At 40.4% G+C, this 19,597-nt stretch overlaps 1 protein-coding gene across 3 annotated transcripts in view; it reads left to right on the forward strand.

The window, feature by feature from the left end:
* lrrk1 (leucine-rich repeat kinase 1) overlaps positions 1 to 19,597 on the forward strand; it is a 159,144-nt gene that overhangs the window by 14,160 nt on the left and 125,387 nt on the right. For 2 of the 3 annotated variants that reach the window (XM_041032856.1, XM_041032857.1), the window contains 12 exons: positions 3,069 to 3,240; positions 3,697 to 3,876; positions 7,117 to 7,253; positions 8,756 to 8,982; positions 11,776 to 11,903; positions 12,690 to 12,853; positions 13,717 to 13,854; positions 14,269 to 14,381; positions 15,470 to 15,540; positions 16,971 to 17,100; positions 18,047 to 18,159; positions 18,871 to 19,085. In XM_041032856.1, coding sequence (XP_040888790.1) covers positions 3,069 to 3,240; positions 3,697 to 3,876; positions 7,117 to 7,253; positions 8,756 to 8,982; positions 11,776 to 11,903; positions 12,690 to 12,853; positions 13,717 to 13,854; positions 14,269 to 14,381; positions 15,470 to 15,540; positions 16,971 to 17,100; positions 18,047 to 18,159; positions 18,871 to 19,085 — 1,788 coding nt within the window. The remainder of the gene's footprint in view (positions 1 to 3,068; positions 3,241 to 3,696; positions 3,877 to 7,116; positions 7,254 to 8,755; positions 8,983 to 11,775; positions 11,904 to 12,689; positions 12,854 to 13,716; positions 13,855 to 14,268; positions 14,382 to 15,469; positions 15,541 to 16,970; positions 17,101 to 18,046; positions 18,160 to 18,870; positions 19,086 to 19,597) is intronic. The other variant, XM_041032858.1, reaches the window with a different exon arrangement.

Raw genomic sequence — 19,597 nt, forward strand, 5'->3', positions numbered from 1 at the left:
GACTCCCGACAGTGCTGTCAGATGAAGAGTCAGAAGTAGTTTAGCTGACATGACTAACATTCAGCACTGGAGCTGAAAATGCTGGAGCAGTGAACATAAACAAGTCGTGCTGCTCTCCATCACTCTGCTCTCCGTTTCCATCACTCTTTTCACACTTGGCTTTGTTATTAGTTAATTAATTTTAACTGTTTTTAAAAGCTCATGATTTACCTGTGATTCAGCTTGGTGGCCTCCCTAATGATTATTTCATTATTTATGTCATCACTGACAGTCAGTTAGCAGGACTAACACTCTGACAGGAAGAAGATGATTCAGCTCTGATTCAGGTTTGACTGATGTGAATGGGTTTTAGTTTTATTTAATTTTTTCTTACCTTTATTTAACCAGGACATCTTCAGGAGATTCACTCTCTGTTTGAAGATAAGATAAAATGAACTTTATTGATACCCACAGGGGGAAATCGGCAGATAACAGAGACCTGGCCAAAGTGGCTAAACTAAAACAAGTGTTGCACAGTTACAAAAGAAACTAATTTGTAACAGTAACATAACACAACAGCTCAAGACCTGAGAAATATGAGAGAGAGATAAAACATGACTATATAAAACATTTCTCATGAAAACATTTTTGAATGCGATGCTTGAATGTCTGGTATGAAGGCAGATGAAGTTTATCTTTTTGAAATTTTTCCAAGCCCAGGGAGCAAAGTTCTGGGAAGACTCTAGGGACACTGAAGATTATCCATGTAGATGATCTGGTCTGGGAGCTGTTTACCAACGTTTGCTTTGAAAATGAAAAGGTTTATGTGAATCTCTCCCTGTGTCTTTTTTTTTTTTTGAGTGACGTTCATCCAGTTAGCTTGTATAAATTACTCTGAGGAGCTCAAAATAAAATGTAGAGATGAAGGAGAGACATTTGTATATACACCATCACCATCAACTAAAACATGGTGAAACATGGTGATCTTGATGCTTTAACATTCTGGCATATCGGTGTCTGATGAAGGCTACTTGTGCTACTCTGTGATCATGCACCAAACTGGCAGTGTTTAAGGAAGAAGTATGAAATATTACCTCTGTTAAACCTGAAAGACCAGTCCCTTGACACCCGTGATCAGTGTGCTGCTGATCGTCAACAAGAAAAAAGTATTTCCTTTTAGAACTGCTTTTAGTTTTCATTTATGTTGGAGAAATTCACATCTGTACCCTCGTCTGTTGAAGTCTGAAACTTTTCGCTGAGGCTCAACAACAGATATATGTGTTTGGTTAGAAATAAACCTACCGTTCAGGGAATGAACGTACAGCATCTCATTTTCACTTTTCACTGAGATTTCTGCTCATGTTCATCTGATGCATGTGTGTATTTTGGGATTACCCAGATCAGAGTGCTGGATGTTCCAAGCGTCTTCCATTTAAAAATGATGGAGGTCACTGTGCTCTTGGGAACCTTAGATGCAGCTTAGATGCAGATTTTTGTAGCCTTTCCCAGATCTGTGCGTCGACACAGTCCTGACTCTGAGCTCTGCAGGCAGTTCCTTTGACCTTGGTTTTTGCTCTGATATGCACTGTCAGCTCCAAAATTATGTACAATCAGTTGAATTTACAGTGGGTGGGCTCCAGTCAAGGAGTACAGTAGAAACATCTCAGAGGTGGTCAAGAGAAATAGGAGGCTCCTGAGCTAAATTTCAAGTGTGATAGCAAAGGCTCTGGTTATTGAAAGGGTCTGTGTTTATACTCATATCAGTTTTTCCTTTATACTTACAGTGGTGGAAAAAAGTTTTCGGACACCCTTAAAATTTTACACAATCACACAAATATTATCATGAAATATTTGAATGAAAATCTTTTTTGTATTTCACAAGGTGTGGCTGCATCAGACAGACACAAACAAAACATGATTTCTTTTGTTTATTGTTATCAAGAAAAAAAAGTGCAAAACTAAATTCTTGATGGTGTCAACATGGCAGTTCTCAACATTGTCGGTATCAAAGTTAACAAATAGCAAAGAATGTGTTCAAAGCTGAACAAAAAAATAAATAAACCATCACATAACAAAATGAATATTTAGTACTCCTGCCATAAGCACGCAGTAGCGCTTTAATCCTGGCTGGCATGTTCTCCACGAGCCTTTCACACTGTTGAGGGGTAATCTTCTCCCATTCTTCTTGAGTTACTGTTTTTAATTCACCAAATTCTTTGGTTTCCACATTGAAACAGGCCTTTTGATAATCCACCAAAGATTTTCAGTGGGGTTCATGACCGGGAATTGAGCTGGCCACTCTAAGACCTGGATATTTTGCTCCTGCAGCCAAGTTCTACTTGACCTGGATGTGCGGCAAGGGGCATTATCTTGCTGAAACATCCAGTTTCGACCTCTTGGACGCCCAGACCTTGGTTTGTTTGTTTATATGTCTGCAGTGTGTATCCAACTGCTGAAGGACTGTATCCAAATCTTTCTGGCTATCTGGCGGCAGCTGTACCCTTCCTGGCTGAGAATCTTTATCTTCAGGCGTGTTTCTTGTGTTAAGTTCCTTGTTTTAGCCATTTTTGATCTGAAGACCTTTCAAATGTGCTGGCTTTATATAGACACAAAGCACTCTGACAAAAATTGTCTTCAATGAAAAGGATGATCTTCATTAGTGGGTCAGTGGTACCACAATACTATTTGTTAAGTATTTTTATGGAGCTAATCAATTTTAATGGCTGATTTTAGGATTGGTGTAGTATTGTAGTATATAAAACGAAAACGAAACAACAACTTTTTTCCACCACTGTATATGTGTGTGTGTGTGTCACTCATTACTCTGTGAGAGTACAGAGTAATGAGTAGTTCTCGTGTTGAGCAACTCACCAATTTATTTTTCCCCTTACAGTCTGTTAATGTGTGCAGGGATTACTGTGCAGGTGGAAAACAACAAACATTGTATATGGACTAAACACCGACAGAGTCAGTATTAAATGTTCTGGATCAACATCAGGGGCAAACAAAAGCTTGATGAAGGCTTCCCATGTGAATAATGCATGTTCTTACACATCTTCTTATTTTATATTGTGTTTATGTTGTAACAGGTACATCTCCTGTCTGTGGCTGCTCAACATGGGGATCTGGACAGCGTGTGTTACCTCCTAAAAGAAGCCCGTATCACTGTGCCCCAGGAGCCATCCAACAGCAACCCAGCCATCCTGGCAGCATACTACGGCCACACCAGCCTGGTCAAAGAGCTGCTGGACTCTGTACCTGGTAGGAGGAAAACAAACAGTTCAACAGTCGCCAAATACAGGACAGGGCTGGGCTTTTATTTTGTTAATAACATGTTTTTATTTTTAAATATTTAAATCAAAGGCCAGTTGATTTCCTGTCACTGCGACGTGATAAAGCTGATGCAGTTTACTTAATAACATATTTATGATGTTACTGTTTACTTTTTAATAATTTAAGAAGGGGCACTCTGCTATTTTTAGGTCAAAGTCAGTGTAATAGTTGTGGTTAGTTCTGTTCAAACTTCTGTTCAAACAGTTGTATGTAATGTCCCCTGTGGGTTTAGAGGAGCTGTGTCAAGTCTGAGACACATTGCATGACAAACTTGAGGTGTGGAGTCGGGCAAAAGATGGGCATTTCCTGGGCCGAGAGAGTTTAATAAAAAGATTATATGGGTTAAATAATGTCCTAAGTCTTAAGTCTTTGGCTTCCTCTTAGGCCCATGTCTGAGGAGAGACTTGCTGAACTGGATGCTGGCCACATCTTGCCAGCAGGGTCACCTGGATGTGGTCCAGCTGCTTGTCCACTGCTATGATGCCGATGCCAGGGACTGTGCCATCCACAGCGATGAGTTTGCTGTCGTCACTGGGCTTCCACTGTATGCTGCTGCACAAGCAGGTAGGAGGACACACATGAACACGTTCTACAGGGCCCTCAAGAACCATGCAACTGCTGCGTTGGTGTCCTGAAAACACAGAGAAATACTTGAGTGTTTGATTGTTTTTACCATAGGTGCTTTCCATTCAGCTAATGTGGCCTCTTGCTTCCCTCACTCACAGTATATATTACACCTGTGGGTACCTGTGTGTTGATCTGAACTTCTCTGGGAGTCCTCTGTCTCCTCTGACACATATTTAAGGCACTGAAACATCCTTGTTGATGTCTGACCTCGATCAATTTCAAGGTCATAGTGTGGACGACTGAGGAGTGAGGAACGGAGGAAGCATCATCAGCAGAATGCAGAGGACAACATATCTGACCTCACCAGGACCGTGGACCAACTTTGTTTGCATTTATATGCTGATGAGTAAATTAGCAGTTCACTGACTGACATGATGGTTGGTTCTTTAGCTGCAGGAATTGATTCAGATGGTGTCAGTCTGTCTATATAAGAAGCCAAGACAACCTGCTGATATCAAAGAAGTGTTTTTATCTGAAGGGTCCTGTTTTCATGGCGATACAATGACCAACACAGGCAGCTCTCCCACCATTTGCTATTTTCCTGATCGTGAATTTGCTGTGTGGTATTTTGGTGCAGAGTGCAGAGTGCATGGTGCACAGGTTGGAGGAAAGGCGCAAACAGGTGGGAGACTTTTTGCTGACACCTCAGAACCGTGTACTTGGAGCAGATCAGCAGAATAACGGTTAACGGTACAGTAGCACAGTGGAATTAAAACTGAAACAGCATCATCTTGATGCCCTCATATACACAGTTTCATCTGCATTTTTATTTTTTATCTTTATCATCAATTTACAGAATGAGTATGAACCTCACACCATCTGCTGTGGCTGCAGATGGTGTGATGTGATATGTTCACGTGCCCCTCTGCACCATTCAGGAAGTGCCATTTGTTTAGCTATGGTTGTCATGCTTCCCTTTTCTATTGCTGTTTCAGAGCAATGAGATATAGAGTGATGTGACTAGATGAAAGTGTAACTAGTAATCACCGCACACTTCAGTTTGCACTTCGCTACACATACATGAATAAATATAGCAGATGTGCTAACAGACGCCCTCACTCCGTGTGCCCAAGACCTAACGCTTTGCACTTTTATACCCAGAAATGGAAATGGAAAGAAAACCCAGCATACACCAAATTAGCCTCACAGCTGCCATTAAATGACCAGTTACTAACTGTAGTGGACCTGTGTCAGTGTTGTCAGAATAGTATTTTTTGTTGTTGTTGGGTAGTCAGGATGGAGAGTGTTGTCATATAAAACTGAACTTCACTGAAGAACAGACACCATATGATCTACATCTTCCAGCTGCCTGCACCTCCATGTATTCAGTGCTTCTTCTTACTTTCTGTTCATAGTGAGCACCGTGGTGTTGCCGGTGAGTTGATCCGTAAAGTGTGAGCATAAAGGTGGCAGGTTCTGACTGAACAGAAAGGCTGATTTAAAACATGGAGTGTGAGTTAAGACAACATACAGGATTAATTACAGTGGACGCTGACCTCCCAGTTTGAGATGAGATATTTCATTGAAGCACTACATGAACAAACAAAGGGGAAGTTATCAGCACTGTGGTTATCTACAAAGCCTCAAAAAGTTCTTTTCTGTCACAGTCTGTCTGAAGACAGACTGTGTTAGTGTGACTTACTCATCAGATCCACAGGCAATGTACAATACTAAATCTGTACTATCATATTGTTGTGTGTGGAGTGCTTAGTGGTATAATGGCTTTACATTGATTTTAATGTTTATACCACTGTGCTATTAACTGTATTGATCTAGTGTGTGCATGTGTGCATTTAGCATAGTCTTGCTTTGTATTAAAGTTGGTTGGCTGTGTATAACTCTGTGGATCTGAGGAATGTTGCTCCAGCTGCTGAACCAAACAAGCAGTACATGACTACAAACACACTGGATGAAAACACACACTCACTTCAAGTGACAGAACCCACTCAGGAATGATTAATTAGTGTGTGTAATGTGTTAGGACCTCAGAGCTCTGGGTGTGATGCTCACAGTTCATATGCTCTGCTTACTGGAGCAGAGCTGGATTTACACTTGACGCAGAGGTTTGCAGTGACATTAGACATGTGTGTTGTATAAAATCACGACATATTGTGCTTTAATTATATTCCACACTGTATTTACTTTGTGGTACAGAGTGATGTTGGCTTGTCCCATTGAAAATTGCTGAGCACTCACATATTTGTGGCCTTTCAGTCACTGTGATGATCCGATGGTTTGAAAGAGCGATGTCTTTGTTAGTTCAAGATTATTAAGTCTTTGTTCAACTTGCTTCATGTTGCAACAATCTCTACCAGCTTCCACCAGCAGTCCAGGCTGAACAATCACAGTTCAGTCACAGTGAACTACAGCACAGCCTGCAGCAGCTGTGTGCACAGGCTCTGTAGCTATGCTGTAACCCCTTAATGCATGTTTGGACTCTGAGACTGCTGAGAACTTGGAAGACTGAGTTACATTTTAGAGACATGCAAAGCCATGTATTAGCAGAACAACAAGTCCTGCACTGTCACAGTTTGGTTAGTTTTAAGCACAAAAATAACTTGGTTAGATTCAGACACTTGGGCCTTGTTCAGACTGCCGGCGCAAATCTGTTTGCATGAAATGTTATTTTTGTAAATCGGATCCCCACCAGTTTTGGAGGTGGTTTGAAATGCATTCTCTACAGATGTGTCTCAGTCTGAATGCTCTGGCTGCTCACAGCAGATTTCAAAGTGTCTTTTGACGACAAAGAAGTCAAATCCAGAGTGACAGTAGCTATGTAATCAGCATTGTTGCTATAGCAGTCCATGTAGATAGGCTGGTTATGTCTGAACAAATCTGATTTGGCTGCAGTCTGAACAAGTCCTAAAACTACTTGGTTAGAAAAACACCTTGGTTGGGTTTGGGTTAAAATAAGTGCTTTGTGAAGGTAATAGGACTTTTGTCATGAACAAACAGTGACTCTTGGTTTTAAACAGGGAACAAACAGCTACACACATGTGAAAGTGTGTGTAGCTATGGTTGTAATAAGCTGATTACATACATGACACGTTGTGTTATTTTTTGGAGGACAGTCTCTTACAGAGGGGCTGGAACAGTTCCAGTGAAGGAAACTGAGCGAACACTGTGTCCACCTTTGTTGATGTGGACACACAGTGAGTTGTGTGTCTTGTGTTGCAGGTAATGAGGAGATAGCTTGCTTCCTGCTGCAGAATGGAGCAGGATTCTCCTCATACACCCTGATGGACCATCCAGTCTTCAGCAAACACCTGCTCAGACTCAAACTACAGGAAACTTCCAACAAAGAGGTAAAGGAGGTGTGTATTCTGGAAACAAAGGAGGGCAGTGATGTGTTTTTGAACCAGTAAATGTGAGGCTGACAGCTGAGAACACAGTTGTTAATCAGGATTTATATCTGATATTCAATCCTGTTTAGATTTTGACCCCTAAAGTGAACTCAGAGAACTCTGCAGGATTTTGTCAAACCTTAGGGAGTAGTATGTCACAGTGTTCTGCTCTGTGTGGCTGTATGTGTGTTCTGCAAAACAACAGTGTAAACATTACAACAATTTAGGCAATGCAGAACATAATATAAATTCATCACGCTGTGGCACACAGTGTTTGTTCTAATAGATCAGTGTTTGACATCTTTGTGAGATGCTTTTCTATATGAGGGTGGAAAACAATACAGAATGAATGGCAGCTTATAATGTAAGGAGATCAACATGAGGTGTTATTTTCATGCCAGTCATTTCATTCATCACTACAGGGATCAGTTTGATGCCTGTTTGGTTTGTTTTTAGTTTCAGTGTGTGACCTGGTGACAGCTAATGGAGCGTAGGTGAGTTAGGAGGCAGAGGAATGACAGAGACTGTCTGAGGTGTTGAAGAGTCACAGACGTTCTTGCACAGATGAGCAGAAACCTGTTAATGTCAGAACCATACAAGGATGTTAAAAAACAACTTATGTTCAGTGTCTTATCCTGAATATAGTTAAAGCCACTATAAGACATAACATGGAATAATGTAAAGATTCTAATGTGCAGTGTTGGTGACTCAGTAAAGTTACATTTAAATTAAAGAAATTATATAAAATTCAAAATTTGTCATAAAGCATTGTAATGAAAGGAGGAGTCCACACGGGGGTGCTGGTGGATGTCTTTCATCACAATGCTTTTTACACCTGTCCAGTGTCTGGTATACTTTGATGGTAAACAACAGGATTTTCATTTCATTTTCAAACTTATTTAATATTAATGATACTTTTGTAAGGGAAGTTTTGGAGCTTCTTTAACTTGTTTTGCCTGTTGATAGTTTGAAACACTTTTTCTCACAACATGCAGAACTAGGTCGGAGGTAGTCTGGGTTTGTAATATTACTGCCAGTAACTGTGGTTTTTCAATGCAAATCCATGTGTCATGTTAGTCAGCCAGAGCTCACAGATGCCTATCAGCTGTGGTATGTTGGTTTTTAAAAATGTGATGGTGAGTGCTACAAAAAAAACTCACTTTTGAAAAGTTTCCAGTAAGTTTGTTTCTAAAATATCCATAAATAAGCTGTCGTGATATTGTGGTGATGTGTTTTCTCGACTAGTTCTTTTATTCGATGTTGTTAGATATAGTCCTGGGTAAATGACGTTCATCCCTCTTAATCATATCATGCCCTGTGTGTGTGTGTGTGTGTGTATGTGTGTGTGTGTGTGTGTGTGTGTGTGTGTGTGTGTGTGTGTGTGTGTGTGTGTGTGTGTGTCTGTCTGTCTGTCTGTCTGTCTGTCTGTCTGTCTTTTCTGTCTGTCTGTCTGTCTGTCTGTCTGTGTACAGGCTGTCAGTGTGTGTTGGAGTGGCCTGCAGCTGCCCTGGTTAGAGCTGGATTGGTTCATGGATATCTCCTCACGTATCACCCACCTGGACCTATCATCCAACAGCCTGGCTGCTCTGCCCTCTGTGGTGCCCTGGGGTCTCATCCACCTGCAAACTCTGGATCTTTCTAACAACCTGCTGAAAGAGCTGCCTTCTGCTCTCAGCTCCCAGGAGGTCATCTGTTCCAGGTACACATAGCAGCATGTTGTCTGGCCTAGATACAGCTGTGACAAATACTTTTCCTCACAGCACCAGGATAGCAGTTAATCAGAGTCCTCCATCTTGGACATGTTGGATGTCCCTTAGTTAATTACACTTATATAATCAAACCAGGTGATCTGGTTTCACACATGTATGCATGTTATTATTGCTATTATCCATGGTTTAAATTGACAGTTCAGAGAGATAACAGCACAATGAAACTGAAATAACAGTCAGATGTACAGTATGCTGTATATAATAAGCTGTATATAATAAGAAATAAATAGAATTTAATAATAACTCTGAGTTAAACTCTGTCACTATTAAATAATGACAAGGAAGAAATAAAACATTATATCTATATTGGAGTTATTTATTTAGTCAAAATATCCACAGCTTATTGCTGATTAAAATAACAGTTTACTCCAAATAACTGAATTCAAGTGTGTGACAGACTTTTTACTTAGTGGGTCTCCTGGGGGCCTAATCTTCATGCCTCATCCCCAAGTGTCCATAATTAAAAAAAACTAACCCTATTAAATATAGTAATATGTAAAATCCTTGTTAGTGTATGTTGTCTGTCAGTCAGAGACTCAGACTCTCTCCTGTCAGACTGTTGAAGCAGCCTGAATCATTTTCTCTGGCCTCAGCTTTCAAACTGTCTCTTTGAGCTCATCATGTGTGACAGCTCTGTAATTCTTGGCTGATCGACAGATTTTCTCCCTGGTTCATTTCTGCAGTAAAGATGTTGGGAGACTTTATGAACTCGTTTTCATTCATCATGAAATCGTTTCCTCTGTGGCAGCGAAATACATTATACCAGATTATACCAGTCTTCAACTCCTTCAGGTTAAACTGGGCGATTATAACAGTTTCAGGGCTCACTAACTCTGACAGAGTCTCTATAAACTGACCTGGAAACACTCCCTAGCCTTGTAACATTTAGGCCGCAGTCAACCCATAATGCAACACTGTATTTTCACTGGTACACTCCCTATTCTTCTCTTTTCAGTTTATTGGCAGTTAGCAAACGAGTTCAAAGGTGCATTGTCGACTCTTTCTATTCAAGGAGGAATATCTAATGTCCTAAACATGTAAATGTCCAGTGCAGATGTAATGACCCCACTTTATCAGACATAATGCACAGGAAAAAAAATACTGTCTAATATTCTGGCTGAAATGAAATGGGCCTGGCCTCTACCAGGAGATGCAGCTCCAAAAGGGAGCACGTGCATATAAAGGATCTGAATGTGTGCTGCACATTTAGTAAGTGATTAAACAAAATACTTTTATGTCCATCACAGCACCCCCTTATGGCTGACATGGATCATTTTTTGGTGGAGCTCATTTGCACAAACACAACTATCTTCCTCTAAAATTTCATCTTTGCACCACTTCTGGTTTAGTCTGAGCCACCGCTTTTTGATGCAGAAGAATAATAATAATAATGATAATGATAATGATAAATGTAGATAATAAATATGTGACTGAAAACAATGGGGTTCCAGTCCTGCTGGAGAAATGATATACTGGAATTATCTTATTTTCTTTGTACTATATTCGATATACTTCTAGTCTGTATTTCAGATGGAAGCATCACAGCACTACATTTATCTGATAAATATAGTTACTGATTATGCAGCAGATTAAGATTTTAAAAACCTGCTAAGAGCAAACAGCATGTGAAACAAAGATGGACTGTATATGTAAAGTGCTTTTCTTGTCTATTGACTGCTCAAAGTGCTTCACAGTGTGTGTATATGTGTCAGTCTCCCATTCACACACTGATGGCGCAGCAGCATCAGGAGCAGTGAGAGGTTCAATGTTGTGCTCACTTCAACGCTCTCTCTTGAGGAGCTGTGCAACAAAACAGTAACCTTCTAATTATTGGACAACTGCTGTAGCTCCTGAGCTCCGCCACTTTTTTTTTTTACATTGTTTAATTTTTGTTTTGGATGTATTGGTAAAGGATTTGAATACATCTGCCATTGCTGTCCAATAATGATTCCAATAAGTCTGAAACTGTCTGTGGGATCCTGGCGTGTTTTATTGGCTGGCAACTGATTTACCAATACATCCAACTTTGGCGGATGCTGTACCCAGTTGGTCAATAATTGGCTCCAGTGCGTAAGCTAACAGCTCCTGAAACCACAGTGTCTTGTTTTCTGTTTCTGCACGTGTTAAATACACATGCTTCCAGTGTTCCAGTGTGCTAATCAAAGCTGAACCTAATCCTAAAGATAATTCTGTTACCGGACACACAGATGAAACTAATATTGATCTTCTCCTCTCATTTTAGGTAAAATGACAAATGTTTGTCACTTCCAAAATATGTTGTTTTTGTGCACTGATGAAACTATGGTTGAATTGTTTAGGCAGAACATGCAAGACTGTGTTTGAAGTTGGGTGATGCAGCAGGACAGTAGACATGCACTCCAGACATCCTCAGAATATGTCTGAGCTGAAGCAGCTCTGTTCCTCCTGAATGTTGTACAGGTCTGATCCACAGCTATCAGGAGAACTTGTCTGAGGTTATTGCTGCTAAAGGAGGTTTGACCAGTTATTAAATCCAAGGGTTCATTTTCTTTTTCCACCAGCACTGTAAACGTTTGGTGAAGACTTCAGCTGTTTGTATGTTATCAGCTTAGATCAGATCACATTTTATGACCAACTAACACAGAAAACCAGATAATTCCAAAGGGTTCACTTTGTCTTGCCACTGTAGCTGCTTGTCTCAGAGAGAGGAAACTGACTCAGCCTCCCTTTCTCCTGTGCTTCAGTTTACAGCAGGTGAATCTCTCTCAGAACCAGCTCACCAGTTTGCCACCTGGACTTCTCCATCTGACCCGCATCCAGAGACTTTTTGCTTCCAAGAACAAGCTTAAAGACCTTTTTGACATCCCTGCTGGTATGTTCTAACTCTGTTGTATACATGTTTGTAGGAAGATGATTTGAATGTGGATTTAATAGATTTAGATAACAACTCAATCGTCATCAGTTGCATGTCAAGGTAATTTTGATTTCGTTTGTAGAAGAGCTGCCAGGGTTACAGTTGAGATGGCAACCCCTGACTTTAGCATTAGTGAAGGGCCAACCAAACATGACTCAGCATAAACCTGAAACCCAACTGCAGGAATGGAGAAGTAGTTTAAATCAATCAGCTAACACATTAGCAACTTAAACCTGCATGGCTGAAACTGGCTCTTTCAGTTTGACTTGGTACTTCTCAGGCTCATTGGTATTTATGTATTTATTTATTTAACCAGTTTTCACCTATGAAATACCCTGTTTCTGTCCTGGCTGAATATTTATGAGCCCACACTGTGACCTGCTGCTGGAAATCACTTATTAGCTGAGGAAAGACAAAAACTGGGAGAATTAAAAAAAAAAAAAAAAAAACACAATGAAACTACAGTGTGCTACGGATAGTACTTTTAAAATCTGATTTTTATCCAGGTCCAGGTCAAAATGAATGATTACATCAGACTGTACAGAAAACAGTTTCTCATAGTCCATTGTTATGTCTATGTTTTGTCCAACCGACATCGCAAAACGTTTTACACTAAAATGTCTTATGAAAATGTCTTATCAAAATAGATTTTAAGTTACATACATTTAAATACTATGTTTTCGTATATATATGAATCATTAAATTTACCATTTCATCATATGATTTTGTGTTCTTTAATTCCAGCTACTAACTGGATCGGTCTTCGTAAGCTGGAGGAGCTGGATGTCTCTGATAACTGTCTGACCAGTCTGCCTGTCTCCTTCATGCATTGTTTGAAATCCCTGACCTTCCTCAATGTGTGCAGGAACAACCTGACAACCTTCCCTGATCCCTGGGCCTGTCCACTGGTAAGACGCCAGACTGAAAACTGCCAGACTGATAATCTATGGAATTATCTGCATGTCTGTATCCATTTGTCTTAAAATATAGTCAGATCTTCATCTGAGTTACTGTAATGAACAAACTCTATTTATTTGAACTAGATTCAGATCTCAGAAGAAGACCTGCAAACCAGAATGTTGGATTTGCATAAGTCTAGACTACACTTGAATGACAGCTCATCTCCTGCTCTACAGTTCCTTCAGCTCATATGATTCCCTGCACTCTCATTACAACACCTCTCAGTGCTGTCATATATATTTTGCAGCCCTTATTCTTTTCCTATTATTCTGACTCTTTATACTCCTTTATGCAAAGTGAAGCCAGGACTGCACTTTAGCGTCAACTCTCCAGCATACAGCAATCCTCCCACAGCTTCTTCAGAAATTGTCCTGGTTATTTTGGTTGTTCTGGGATTTGGAGCCTTTTCAGCTCAGAAACAGACGAGCATGTTGTTGGTTTTGTTCTTCTCCTGGGAAGAGAAATAAAAAAAATTACTTTTATTCCAAATTTAGGGAAGAATCTTTGGCAAGACAATAGACAGAATGAGGCTTTGAGCTGGTCCAATGCATTGTGCAGGGACACTAAAGATGGGCTACGTGGACAAGATTTTTATTTTGGTACAGCATTATCTCATATGTGTTGTTAAATGTAAAGATGTTTACCAAACGAGTAAAAATGAGAAGTTACAGCTGAAATTTAAATTCATCACATTGAAACTTATTATTTTGGGGAGTTTTAGTGGAGCAAAATGTATTTTTAAAAAAAGTGAATTGAATTGACTGTTTCCACAGAGTAAAACACAGTTATTCTTCTGTCTGCTCCTCTGCAGAAACAATGCAAAGCTTCTTCAAATGTGATTGAGGGTCTTCCAAACACGATCTCCATCTTCTGGAAGACTAAGCTGCAGGAGGTGGACTTCTCAGACAATAGCCTGATGGAGCTGCCCTCATACATCTTTGAACTGGAGGTAGGAACCATTATCTAGATCTGTTATTGTACATCTGTATGTGCACCAAGCTTCAGTGCACACGAAGCTTGGCTAATAGTTAAAAATCCCTGGATGAAGCAGAATTAATTAATTAAAATAAGGTTGTCAGACTCCTGTGTGTGATCTGTGCCTCCAGAGGGCGCTGGTGCTCTATGGATGCCTTCATGTTAAAGTCATTGACTTTACATTCTTGTTCTGCAGCTCAGAAGCATCAGGAGGTAGCAAGGTGTTATATGCAGAAATACCTGTCTCTCTTGGCTCATTGAGCTCCTTAACAGAAATCACACAAAGATTTTGTACATGTCCAGTTTTTGAATGTATGAACACATGGAGAGAAACACAAAATCTATGCCAATGTGTGGTTTACAGTATTATTGCCCCTGTTCTCATCAGGCTCTGGTCTCATTGAGACTGTGTGGGAATCAGATTGTGACACTCCCAGCCCCCAGTAAGTGGAAGTGCTCTCAGCTGAGGACCCTTGACCTTTCCAGGAACCAGCTGGGCAAGTAGGTCCACACACATGCTCACTTATACCCGTGTGTGCGTAAACACTGTCTGCTGGAGTGATCTGTTCAGTAAGCACCACGTGTAGAGAACCTCATGCAGTTTTAATGCACATCACATATGTCAGCCAGTCAGCATGAAGAAAGTTTGTGAAACTTCGAACCAGATTGGGTCTGGTCTGGAGTTGGCATTTGATAACAGTTTATATAATCTGAATCTAGTATCAGGTTGACTCGAGCACCTCATCAGATATAATTAAGTTTCAGTATTTTTTGTAAACTCAAAGATTCAGTTTGAATCTGTCATCACCTTTTGTTGGTTGACAGGGAATAAACACTAAATAGTTGTAGCCTAATGAATGTTGTTCATTTGTAGCGACAACCTGAAAATTAGATTTGCAGCAGAAGAAATGAAATGCTGATCATGTACACATAAAAAAACAGCTGGAGCCTGCTGACTTTACTCACCTTACATCTCAGAAACTACTCTATCCAAATACTGCAGGTCCTGATTCAGAATTATTAAGATGAGCAGTTTAAAATACTAGTATGAGACGTGTATCTGGAGATTCTGACTAATGAAACTGATGTGATTCACTCAGCAGGTTTTAGTCTGACTGAACTACAAAGACACACAGTGCACTACTAATTATTACGTGATATTAGAGAGTTTCTTTTTCTAATGAACATGACTTTTGCTGGATTCTGACACCATCTGCACATTACCAGATTATTAGCACATTAAGTACTACACAATAGCCAAATGGTTCATTTTGGCCTCTGGACAAGTTGCAACAAGTTGCATTTAAAAGAAAACAAGACTATGTCAAACCCTTTTATATGGCTGGACAGTGTATGGTCAGCGTGAGAAACTGAGGACATAGTTGAAAACTGTTGTGGAACCACTGTAAGCAGGACAGTAGCTAAAGCACATATTAGATATAAACAACTGAATCACATTCAGCTAAAAGCTACACAGCATACTCTCATCACACTTTTCTGATACTGGAGGGGCTGGGGTTATTCCCTCTCATTACTGTTGTACTTGACATGAATGGACATCTTGCTGTACTTCAAATTTTGTCTTTTAGAACAGAGGAGGGGCCCAAATCCAGGAAGCTGGCCTTCCTGACTACATGGAACAGGAGGGACCCAGACCCAGGTAGATCTGCTTTACACAATAATTTAGTAATAATTTAAAGAGATATGTGAGAGATGTGATCACAGTGACACTCCTTGCCTCTAATAATGTGGACTGAAATATTGTTGCTTACCTGCTCTTCAGTCCATCAGCTGTTAAGATATTGTTATTGCAACAATTAACAGAAATTCAGTTATTTCCCATATTGTTTTTGAAAGCTTGTGATTTTGTCCTATCTTTGCAATAGTTTCACAAACGGATAAAATTCATACAACGCCATTCTGTTTAGGTTTTAACCTCACAAAGAGGGATCTCCCTGCAATGATTCTTATCAGAATTTCTCATTCCCTCACAGTGTGCGGGGTTTCTGTCATGAAGACTTTATGCTGTACCAGAACATGACATATTCCTACCAAAAAGAATACTTACAAATTTGACCACCCTTACATTTGAATATCTGATAGAGGTAAAACAAACCAGTATTAAAAAAAAAAAGAGCAATTGCTCTGCAAAGAGCAGAGCAATATTTTTCTTTTTCTGTCTCATCAATCATCTTGTGACTTCCTCTTGGCAGCCACAGTTCTCTCCCTGCCTCCTTACGACTGCCAACAAACAAAGCACTTCCCACATGAACTGAATCATCTCTCAGGCTAAATTCAGGGCAAAATAAGTCTCTCTAATTGCTCAACCTCCTGCTGAGCTGTCTGTGACCACGCTACCTGCTGCATAATAAACTCTCACACTTAAATACAAGAATTTAGTAGCAGTAACAAAGAAAATTGTTGCGCCAGTGTATATTACGATTATTGCTGAGTTCATTGTAACAGTCACAAGATCCTCCTTTGACTCATTAATATCCTGTGAATCCAGCATGGGCCAGTCATTATCAATCATCTGTGATACAATGGAAAATGAAGCAGTTTGATAAAGCGATAAAGAGATAAATAGATAAATTGCTGTGTGAAACGATGTGATATATTTACATTAGTATTACATAATGTTTCAGAGGAATTGCCTCCTGCCGAGAATCCAGTTCTGTGGAAGTCGCTGCTTTGTTGTTATGATTCTTTGGAAATGTTTGGCACAGATGCAGCCAAACACAAGTCCAAATCCCAGGCCCAGGAGGTAGAGCGGGTCGACCTCTAATCAGAATGTTGGTGGTTTGATCCCCGGCTCCTCCGGTCTGTGTGTCGGATTGTCCTTGGGCAAGATACTGAACCCCAAACTGCCCCAGATGTGCCCATTGGTGTGTGAATGTGTGTGTTTTCGTAAAAGTGCTGTGTGTGAATGGGTGAACGTGCTTTGTGTAGTCGCTAAGATTAGAAAAGTGCTACATAAATGCAGTCAATTTAGCATTTACCATTAATAGATCAGATCTGCTGTTACGTGTTTACTTCCTGTACGTGTTCAGGCATACATGTGTGACCCTCTGCATGGCTCTGTCTTGGCAGTGTGTCCCATAGAGTTCCCCATGATTCTGCGGGATTCACTGGAAGTGCTTTACCTCAATGACAACCAGCTGGAGTGTGTTCCTCAGTCAGTGTGTGGTCTACACAGCCTCACTGAGCTCTACCTCTCCAAGTGAGTCCCTCTGTCTCTGCATGCTGTCCCTAACAGTCGTCCCTCTGTCACACTGACAATACATATGTGATGTTTGTCAAGCTAGGATCTTCAGATCTGTGTTTTTTCGTCTCTTCTGTCATCGACAGACGATGGTGTGGAAGGTACAGTGCAGTTAGTCTGATTTTTCTGTAGGGAGCACTCTTGTCTCTCTCAGAGCTAAAGATAAGAATGTAAAACACAACAACTTCTGGGTGTTAGAAAAGAGGGCTTTTAACTTAAGATCAACAGTTCCCAGCAGGTAACCTCACCTTTATACAGCATTTTTTCCAAATCCAGACCCTTTCGTTGAATCTTGTTATCTCTTATTATCTGACTTAAATCAAACATCTCCATGAACGTCAGTTTAAAACAATAACCATGTCATCAGTTTTCAGTTAAATCAGTTGCAGTGGTCAGAGGCTTTTTGACACTGAGGAATTTTGTAACATTACCATAAAAAGTAAAACACGTCAGCTTGACTGTTGAAAAGAGCAAATCATTATTTAAAATATTAAAATTCTTCTTGGGTTATCCTCTGACATCAGTTCAGTCACTGGGAACCACTGCTTGGTATGTGGTCTGGCCTCCTGCTGCAGCTGTATGCAGCTGTTTTATACAAACAGCATATTGCTCTGCTCTCACACACTCCCCAGAATGATTGAATTGTTTGGGAAGTCATGGATTCACACGTCCTGTTGCTGCCAAAAACTTTGGCAACATATCCAGCTGACTATTTCTTAAACCGAGGTTTAGAGACCCTGACACTCTGTTTCAGTGAAGGTCCATGAGGTTCACGAAATTAATAATTGAACTTATTAAGTTATTCAGAGCAGACACCACCATTTGGATGGCAGCTGGCTTTGAACATCCTGCCTTTCAGTGTAAATTGTTGACCTGTGTTGTCTCTCACCTGCTCTGGGGACAGTAATCCTGGAATCCGGGAGCTTCCAGCAGAGCTCGGTCAGCTTTCCAACCTGTGGCAGCTGGACACTGAAGACCTCAACATTACCAATGTCCCCCAGGAAGTAAGAAAAGAAGGTACTGTCTAACAAAAGGAAGCTTGGCTGAAAAAAAATAAAAGAAATGTATCACTTAAAGTTGTAATCTTATAATCTTAAGTTATTTTTTTTTCAACTGTGCATATGTACAAGTGAGGCGGGGGGGGCATTTTTTTTCCACCATCCTCATTCTGTGCAAAAATACATTGTGCTTGTGCGGACAGTGTTTCAGTGCTGGACTAAGGTGGAGCAACAGTAACACAAAGAGACAATTTCCCACTAAAGACACTGTAACAGGGAGATAACTAGTTGAACTGTTTAACCCAGACTGCTGAGGCCTCACACTAACTTGAGATAAATCCTGCAGCTTTACAGTTTTTGAAGGGCCTTTGAAGGGCAATGTGGGTTTTATTTTTATAACTTAGGTCATCACTTATGATAGAACTGTGCTAACCAACTGAGATCTCAGTGACATCCCTGAAAATCAGTCAGACATAAAGTAAGAAATGGATTTTGAAGCAGTCAGTTTATCCAGATTATCTAAACAAATTTATTTGAAGGTCAAACAGAAAGTGAGCACACCTGAAAAGCTGCTAATCAAACATTTGAAACTCTGAAATGTGGAGTAGAAACATCAAGTACAGTCTCTGCCTAAATGTTAATATGTATTTAGTTTGTTTCAGTGGTGGCTCCTGTCTTTAGTAATTTCCAGCATCTTGAAAACCACATCTTCACCTCTCTGGTTTGTCAGGTCCTGTGTCCGTCCTGGCCTTCCTCCGGGCACACCTTCGAAAGGCAGAGCCTTGTAAACTGCTGAAGATGCTTGTGATTGGTCCACCGAGGCAGGGGAAGACGGCCCTCCTGGAGGCTCTGCAGACCGGCAGGGCGTCTGCCTTCACCCCAGCAGAAAGCAGCATCTCCACCTCCACCTGGGAGCTGGACAAACCCAACTGTGGCAAAAACAGCGTGAGAACAACTCAGACAGCACATATATGTATACTATACATTCAGTGTATACACACACACAAACACACACGGTACATAGTAAAGATTTTAGACTGGATAGCTTTTTCAAAAAATGTACCAATGAAAAGAGAATTGTATTATATTGATTGTCACAAACACCAAAGCCCGTTTATAATTCTTGATATTTTAAAAGTTTTTAGCATTTTTATGGGACGCCCCCTTTGGCTTTATCACACCAACCGTGAACCACAGTGTCCCTAGTTCAAATCTTGCCGGGGACCTTGGAAAATACAGTTTGTAAACACTTCCAGTATGGTTTGACAGTGTGGAGCATTCAGCATTCAAGTATTCAGACCCCCCACAACAAAGTGTGCAAAAAGTGAACACTTTCTGAAGCTGCTGTACCTGGCTGTGTAAAGATGGCTGTAAAGAGAGACAGCAGTCATTGCTTTGCTTTGGTATTAGCCAAATTTGGAAAAACTTAAACATGAATTCTTTTCATGTCATCCTAA

The sequence above is a fragment of the Toxotes jaculatrix genome, chromosome 1 (assembly GCF_017976425.1).
Source record: "Toxotes jaculatrix isolate fToxJac2 chromosome 1, fToxJac2.pri, whole genome shotgun sequence".
In the NCBI taxonomy this organism is placed as follows: domain Eukaryota; kingdom Metazoa; phylum Chordata; class Actinopteri; family Toxotidae; genus Toxotes; species Toxotes jaculatrix.